A 9,303-nucleotide genomic window follows, 5' to 3' on the forward strand; every position below is an offset into this window, starting at 1 on the left:
AAACGATTTGATGCGATCTGTTTACCGGATAGTGCACTTAAACAATCTATTAACGTCGATTGAATATGCACGTTTTCTGTTGCGAATAACCGGAATAGCTTAGTTGGCCGGTGAAAGTGTACATCAATGGTAACTTAACGTGATAATGCTCACGAGGAGTTGCTTCTAGCCGTTATATATCCCTGCAGTGAACCCTCGATCTCTACGTAAGTACAATATACGCACATGACATAATCTTAGATTCAATGAGATGCAATACTCGCGCAAGTATCATTGCATCATCCTCGTTGCATAAGCTAATGAAGGCTATAAATAGAACAATCATTCCATTAATATTCGAGCTCGATTCCGTAAAGAATTTCTTGAAAAACTTGCAAATTTGCTCATTGATGAATGCAATTAGCAATGCGATTATTATTCAACAAATATATCATTAACGATCTTTTCTTTACTGCAAAATAGAAAAGTGGCGGCGACTGAGACTCATAACGATGAACAGATAGGCCGAGTTATATCATCGAAATGTCCAATACGTTAACTGAGGTTTGTCTTCCTCTTCCTCATTCTATTGTCGTGACCGCCAACATGTCATTACAAATCACACGCAGTACGAATATCGTAGAGCAAGTAATGATATACGCATATACATCGCGTGATTATGACAACGTCAATTCGAACAAAGACCCGGATAAACAAATGTTACTGACGTCGGTTTGTCCTGGTAAAAAATGTTTCATACATGAATGTATGTAAATATGTATAAACATAAAACCATGTATAAATATATAAATATATAGTTATATATGAAATATGTTCGTACATGTCCATATATCCTTCTTTTTTTCTTTAAAATTACTTGTTAGCGTAATAAAAATAATAATAATGAAAAAATAATTAAAAATAATTAAAAGAATAATTTTTACACTATTTGTTTTAGAAGTTTTTGAAGAAATGTAAAAAAATCGCTGATATACAATTTTATGTAAAATTATATATAATTATACAATTTTTTCTCTAAACGTGATTTTCTTTTTAAAACAAACAATGCAATAATTGTCCCTTCAATTATTTTTTTATATTTTCTCTTTATTATTATTTTTATTTTTATTACATTAAAAAGTTTACGAAAGAAAAAAAATATATGAACATGTATGAACATATTACGTACATAATTAGATATGTTTATGAATATTTATACATATTTCTGTATATTTATATAAATTCATGCATGAAAATTTTTTTAACAGCATCTTAACATTAAACGTTACAGACGTTAATATCAAATGTATTTCTAAAGTTCCTAAGGTGTGTGATCATTTAGAAGTGAATTAAAAAATCCGTCCACTTCTTTTTGAAGCATGAAGTAACAATTGGTTGAACATCGAGGTAAGCTTCAAGGTGATCTGAACATAAATGTGTGCGATCAGCCTTGTCAAATATCTTTCCCCTAAACGATTGGAAGTTTTATTATCTCGCAAGAGAGTTCGAAGGCTCTTCAACTCCCACCAACATTATTCTCAGCGCTTTTAGATTCAGTGATCGTCCTTTCAAACATTTAGTAGTGGTTTAATCCTCGTGCAACACGCAATATTTGCCCAATACAAGTTCGACAAACAGTCATAGTGTTCATTCAACAATTTTGCATGCATTCGTATTCCAGTGCGCTCGCCCAACATATTTCCGTAATAATCTTCGATATATAATATTTTTTTATTTACTATCAAAACAATCCTTTTTTATTTAGAGAAAGTTTACATTAATTTTAAGTGGCGATTGAAAAACAAATTTAATTTATTAAAAAACAAATAGGAAACTCACCATCGTGATTCAAACATTAGTACGCGACATTAGCAAATTAGTGACATTGTGCAATTGTATCGATCAATTGTTCTTTTTTTTACAGGATGAGGATGAGGAGCGGCATGAATGGACGAGGAGTCGGCGACAATGACGAAGGAACTTTGATCCTACTCCTCGTCGCATTGACTCCTGTTATCTGCTCCGCCGGAATTCTGGACCCTTGGCAGTGGGCGCGCAGCGATCGGATCGAAGTCAACATACCTTGGCTGCCTTGTAATTATCATACAAATTAGATAAAAAATTCAATCGCAGTAATGCTAGGAGTACATTTTATTCTTCTTTGACAACAATGTGGACAATGTCCAAGACATATACACTGCCGGCCGAAAGTTTGAGACCATTAAAAATGTCTACTATATGAATAATATACAGAGTAATATAACTTAATATATTTTTATTATATAATATGTATCATGATATATAATATTCCTATATTTCATAATATAATTATGTTAAAATAATTATATACCATGATTACATATAATAATATTTAATTTTTATTTCATTCAATATTTTATAATAAAATGAACAATAATATAAAATATTTGAAAATTTTACAAAATATGTTTTTATTAATTTTTTTTACAATAAAAGTACTACTTAGATTCCTTTTTTGTTAAAGTAACCACCCTAACAATTAATCTCATATATTGTTTTACTAATCTAAATAATCTCCATAAAACACAATATTACTAGAATATTATATGAATATTAAAAAGATAAAATAATATTTATACAACATTTTGAGAATATTGTGCTTGCATCTAGCTTTAGCTACAAATTTTTTTTCCTCATAGAAGACTTTTCCATTCATCTTCTAAAATAATCAACAGTGTGAAAGTTTAATTATAGAAAAAAGATTCTACTGCAGTAGTAGAGTTTCTTAAAATTGAATAATACTATATTAATCACAACTATGTCTATTTACTTCAAATAAAAAAATTAAATAAGGCATGTAACAGAACTTTTAAGTAATGTTTCATTGAAATATTCTTAAATTTTATATATGATTATATATACGATTTCGAACTTTTGACCGGCAGTGTAATACAAATATCAATATGTATATTAAAATTTGTTATTTTTTACACATGAATCTCTTGTGGGCTTCCAGCAGTGAAGTTTTTCTTTTTTGTAGAGATACATATTATTTATGAATATAGAATTAAATTTTGTTAAAACGAACAAATTTGATAATCACTGAAGAGACAATTTTTTTTCAGTCGAAAACGAGACACGCTGCTACGACGAGTTGGGTTGCCTAAACATCACCAGGAGCTGGTATCACCTCATTCATCGACCTCTGAACGTTTTCCCATTACCGCGAGAAGTCATTAATACCAGATTCATCCTCTACACGAATCAAAATCCTCTGGACGTAAGTAAAAATCAACGCTTCGATAAATAGCAATAAATTAAACTAGACCGCTACATAAACAATCGAATAGGTAAAGAAAGTAAAGTAAATAAAGGCTAAATGCAGTCAAGATTAGATTCTTGAGGCCTATAATATTTATATGTAAATTTTAAATACATCTTCCAGTTATACAGAGTGACTTATTTTAATTTCAACAGATAAATATTAGTTTTTTTAATGCTATCTAATGGAAAAAACGCCACGAACTTTTTCCCATATTTCAAAAATAATATTATCATTGTACGTCTCTCTATTACTATATAACTTTTATTTGAAACGTTTTTTGCTAAAATTATATATTTTATTATATTTTAAAATTTTTGCCTGTTAAGATTAATAAAGTGAATTACCCTGTATAAACTACACACTAATTACTATTCGATTTAAAACGTAAACTGAAGTTGAAATAATAATGTAAATGAAATAATTAAATGAAATATATAATTAAATGAAATAATAATCATAAATTAAATTGAAATTATCCATTTATACGATTAATAAACATCTTAAAACACGCTTATGAAAAATATTATCCTCACTAGAGTTTGAACCTGGAATAGGAAATCCTAACTACCCATACTATTATAAATTAAAGGAGCAATGGTAATACAATCCCTTGAATTAAATAACATTTTGTTATTTTTAATTTTCATATGTGTCAAAATATTAATCCATTTCTGTGTCTTAATTTCAAAAAATTCAACCGAACTATTAACAAAAACGTAAGTGAATCGTTTCCAATACAAATCGTTTTTTACTGTATACATATATAGAATGCCTTGAAGATCAAAGCTATATAGATCTGGGGTGGGTGTCTTTTTATGAATAAAAATCGCACGGTCGTTTTGAAAGTAGTCTTGCGTTTTGGCTGTTAACGCGAAAGTGAAATCTGGGTGAAATAGATCAAAATCTTTGACGACTGGAATTTCATAAGCTAGTAAATTTAATGTGACGTAAACGCTTCCGTATATAACGCGTATATTGAGAAATTGTATTGAGAGAGCCCATCAGAGTCTGTCTTGCGACAAGAATAATCGAATGAGAATATCCTCTTCTTATCGCGTATAGGATCAGCCATCAATATTGAATCCAATGGATATCTTAATTGACTCCATTAATTAAACGAAATTACACGTATCAATGTACAGGCAGCGATGAGACGTACCACATGCGCACTATTCTTACGTGCGCGAAGATAAGATCTGATTTATGAATTAATAAATAGGAGGAAGAGAGCTGCAGGTCTGTACGAAGTATCGAGCGTAATATATCAGCAGCATAATACGGTGAAATCACATACCTCTACCATAAGCACACGCAAACATATATCACTCACTTCGCTAATAATAAAACTGCTGAATCGTGAAATTAAATAAATGCTTTTGAATATACGCTTTGCTACGATTGACGGAATTGGCAAATATTGGATTGAAACGAAAGTTCGTAGCTCTATATCGAACTTTAATATTCAACTAGCTGTAATTTTATTAAAAATGAACAAAATTTAAATTAAAAGAAAAAGTTTTGAATCTTTCAATACTTTTGAAAGGTCACTATGTTTTTTGAGTTCCAGTGAGTTTGATAATTTTTACACATAGAAAATTTACAACAAAATAAGAAATTTTCTTCTCATTTTATAGGTCTGTTATATGCCTAAAAAAATTTGAGAAAAATATCGACTTTTTATGTGAAAGCTTAAAGTTTTCGTTACAAAATTATTTTTTTTAATTCTTAAAATTTTTTGTTACTGGGTTCGCGAATTAAATAAAAGAAGCATTTTAACTTTGATCGTTCTTATAACTCCTTAAAAATCGTCCCACTGCAGATTCTTAAAGCTGAAACTTGTACTTTGCTTTCGAATGGTATTAATTGTTAGTTTAAAAAAAAATACAAATGAAATAGATACGTACTTTTGTTCAATGCAAATCCGTGATATCTCATAACTTTTTTTTTGTTAATATTTTTTTCCTTGGAAACAAATACGCGCGTTTATATATGAGTACAATTCTTGCAATTAGCATGCATTGTCCTTCTCAATAATAATAATGTATATGCGTCACGCATTTGAAATTGGCATAAATGATTTTGAACAAACTCTTCGAATAATTGACTCTCTTACAGATGTGTACACTTAATAATGTGTAAACTTAATAATGTCCAGTCATTTTTCCTTCAGGGTCAAATATTAAAAGTGGCCAAGAATAAATCCATCGAAAACTCGAACTTCAATCCTAAGCGACAAACCAAATTCATTATACATGGCTTTATAGACACTCCACTCAGCAACTGGGTCAAGGTGAGCTTTATCCTTTTATTATTCTAATACAGATACTCGTTTATCGTCCTAGATTTTTATAGAAATCCTTGCGTTATGTATTCGCAATCAAACTGTCATACTCATAATACCAATTGCATGTATGTACCAAAGACTAGCCTACATCGTGCATCTCCATCGCCCGACCATCGTCGTCTATTGCGAGCTAGACGTATTGGTAAAGAAATGTACTTTTCTGCTACATTGCATCAGTGTTTGAAATAGATATACGCGACCTAGTGACACAATTACATTTGATGACAGACGCAGTTCTTAAATAACACGCGAAAATTATCGCCATTTATTTACCCACAAAATATACTCATAGGAAATGAGGAGTGAGCTGTTGGTGCACGGTGATTACAATGTTATCGTGGTCGACTGGGCTGGTGGAAGTCTACCTTTGTACACTCAAGCGACAGCGAACACGAGACTGGTTGGACTCGAAATAGCTCATCTCATCAAGCACTTACAAGTAAGAGATGTTTCTAGATTATCCCATTAATCCTTTATTACCCGTGTGTGGGGTGTCCAAGTCACTCTAAATTTCTAAATTCGCTAAATATATAAGTACGTCATTTATATACATTATTATAATCCAATCCACTTAACGCTACAAGTATTGCGAAACATTTAATTGATTAATTAGAAAAAAGAATTTTATTAATTGACTAATTAAAAAATCTTTAAAATCTCTAAATTCGTAGCATCAAGTATGACATAAATCGTTTTCTATTTTTATGTTATATATTTTTTTAATTGTATGATTGTAGCAAAATACTGTATTTATATGTATTTATATGTATTCTTATTTCTGATAAAATTTCAGACAAACTATAGCTTAGATCCGAATGACATACATTTAATCGGACACAGCCTCGGTGCCCACACGGCCGGTTATGCGGGCGAGAAATTGGGCGGCAATATTGGACGTATTACCGGGTTAGATCCTGCAGAGCCATATTTCCAAGGAATGCCGAGCCATCTTCGCCTAGATTACACGGACGCTCAATTGGTAGACGTAATTCATACCGATGGAAAGAGCATATTTTTCTTAGGTAAACGCGCAATAGATACTATCGCTTCAAATTCTTATTGAGTTCGAGCGTGCATATAACGATGAAAAACTAAGAAATTCTATTGATTAAAATGAAGACACGAAAGATGACAAATCTATTAGAATTACGAAAAAATCAATGTTTAATTTTCCAATCAGCTAAGAACATTATAAAACACTTGTAACTTGTGAATGACAAGAACTCAAAAAATTAAGTTCAAAATCAATTTATAAAATTTCATGAAAACTTGTGGTAATTCAAAAATTTCTTAAAATAAAAAGAGAAATATCTCAATGTATGAAAACAAAAATAATTCTACTAAAAAAGATATTTTGATTACACCAACAAGATGATAGTAGAATCTATTTCGAATTAAGACTAAAGAAAATTTTTGTTATCATAATTAGGTTCGATATTTTGTAGCTAGAATATTTGATAGATTTCAATATGAGGATTTGATTATCTACTATTTTTAGTTGAATCTATAGGTCCGTTGCTTGTACTTTTTGTACTCACAGCTTCGCTTTCTCTCTCTTCAACGCCCAAATATATATATATATATATATATATATTTATCTCCTTTTAAATGTAAAAATTTTTGGAAATTTCAAGCAACGTGAGCAGATTTTAAAAAATTTTTAATGTATTCACTAGATATTTTTTTTTTATTAAAAAGCTATATTGATCAAACTAAATAATTTTAATATTATTATCAAGAAATTTTAGTATGTTTAACAGAAAGGATTTAATCATACTTATCTCTATCGTAATTTATAGAAGAATTTTGCTTCATTTATTTTCCAAGACATATTCTATTCAATTTTCAATTAATACGATTAGATTTTTTTCTTTCTAGATATAGCTTTATTTGATAAAATCTTTATTTATTAAACATATATGTAACAATATTCGTCAATTATCGTTTCGATAAATTCTCTAATAAATGGAGCTCCATCGCATTCCCACCGTGAGTCACATTCTCTAAACTAACGTAGTACATGCAAGGCCTTCCAGGATATGGGATGAGCCAACCTTGCGGACACCTGGATTTCTATCCTAACAACGGCAAGGAACAGCCCGGCTGCACAGATCTGAGCGAGACCACGCCATCGCTGCCGCTTACCTTAATACGAGAGGGCCTCGAGGAGGCTTCGCGCGTCTTGGTCGCCTGCAACCACGTGCGTGCGCTCAAGCTCTTCATCGAGAGCATCAACTCCAAGTGCCAGTACGTGGCGCACGAATGCTCGAGCTACGCGAGCTTCTTGCGAGGCGAGTGCTTCTCCTGCAAGAGCAACAACAGCCTGAGCTGCGGTGTGATGGGTTACCACGCGGACACCAGTCCTGCGCTGATAAAACGCCAAGCCATGGGACAAGATGTCTCATCCTTGTTGGGCTCCAAATTCTTCTTTATGACGGGCAAGGATGACCCATATTGCAGTGAGTACGATATCTGTTGAAAGCGGTTGAGCAGATTCTTAATCTTCCAGAGGTGACAGTAGATCTATTGAACCCACTCAATTATAAATCTCTTGGTTAAAAATGTCAAACAATTCAAATTTTCTTTATGTTACATCTGCAAATTTAGATTATTCTTATTGAAATATTCTTGGGCTGGTATTTATAATCAATTCTTATATTTACGATCGTCTTAAGTACAGACTTAAGATATTACGAATTAAGGAGGGCTGTATTAATATCTTAAGATATTATTTAAGATGATCTTAAAATAAGAACCGATTATAAATACTGGTCTTACATACATTCTTTTTTATACGAGTTATGTTATTTTGCTCAAGAAGAACACAAATCATCATGACATCATAATGACTTTAAAATGATGAATAAAAGCCACTTTTCAATCATTTACTTTTCAATCATTACTATTTTAACGTCATTTTAACGTTATTGTGATTTGTTCCGCTTAGGTCCCTTGAAATTAATTAGAGAGCCTTTTAATTAACATAAATTAAATGAGTCTTCCAAATCCAACATAATAACTGTAATACTTGTAATACTTGTAGAGCTTATCGTTAGCTCTGGAGGATTAAATGATGTTAACGAAAATAAATTCAAACACTATTTCTTGTTATCTAGTATCTATAGATATGTATAATCCAGATTGGCTATATAATCTTCGATATTAAGACTACTTATACTAATGCTGATGAATTTTGAACGTTATAAAATTAAAAACGATATTAACTTTCCCAATAATAATAACTGTAGCTTAAGAACATCGTCGAGATCATCAGCTTTCCATTACAATGTTTCATTACAATGCAAAATTCTCTTATGCTTTTAAATAGATATTTTGATTGTATATCATAAAAGTGTCGTGCACAAGAAATATCGCAATCACAATTAAAAATCTTGCCCGTCAGATATGAACGTTCATTTCGATCGAAATTTATTCAATTTGCCTGTATAGACGTCCGTTAACTTCTCGCTATCGATGCGAAAAGAAGAATATCTACTGAGCAATGCGGCTTTTCTCTATCGCGAAAGACGCGACTTTCTCCGCGCGCGTATCGCGATAAAAGCAGCAAACGGAGCTCCCCTTTTCTCTCTCTCTCTCTCTNTCTCTCTACTCTACTCTCTACTACTACTACTACTACTACTACTACTACGTACTACTACTACTACTATATATACTA

At 31.3% G+C, this 9,303-nt stretch overlaps 1 protein-coding gene across 1 annotated transcript in view; it reads left to right on the forward strand.

The window, feature by feature from the left end:
• The first annotated feature begins 1,910 nt into the window (after positions 1-1,910).
• The window catches only part of LOC105620072 (pancreatic triacylglycerol lipase-like), a 9,681-nt gene continuing 2,288 nt past the window's right edge, over positions 1,911-9,303 (forward strand). Inside the window, exons 1-6 of the mRNA XM_012201580.1 lie at positions 1,911-2,073; positions 3,084-3,238; positions 5,454-5,573; positions 5,920-6,066; positions 6,421-6,649; positions 7,664-8,086. Of these exons, the coding sequence (XP_012056970.1) occupies positions 1,911-2,073; positions 3,084-3,238; positions 5,454-5,573; positions 5,920-6,066; positions 6,421-6,649; positions 7,664-8,086 (1,237 nt within the window). The remainder of the gene's footprint in view (positions 2,074-3,083; positions 3,239-5,453; positions 5,574-5,919; positions 6,067-6,420; positions 6,650-7,663; positions 8,087-9,303) is intronic.

The sequence above is a fragment of the Atta cephalotes genome, assembly GCF_000143395.1.
Source record: "Atta cephalotes unplaced genomic scaffold scaffold00024, whole genome shotgun sequence".
NCBI classification, from domain to species: Eukaryota; Metazoa; Arthropoda; class Insecta; order Hymenoptera; family Formicidae; genus Atta; species Atta cephalotes.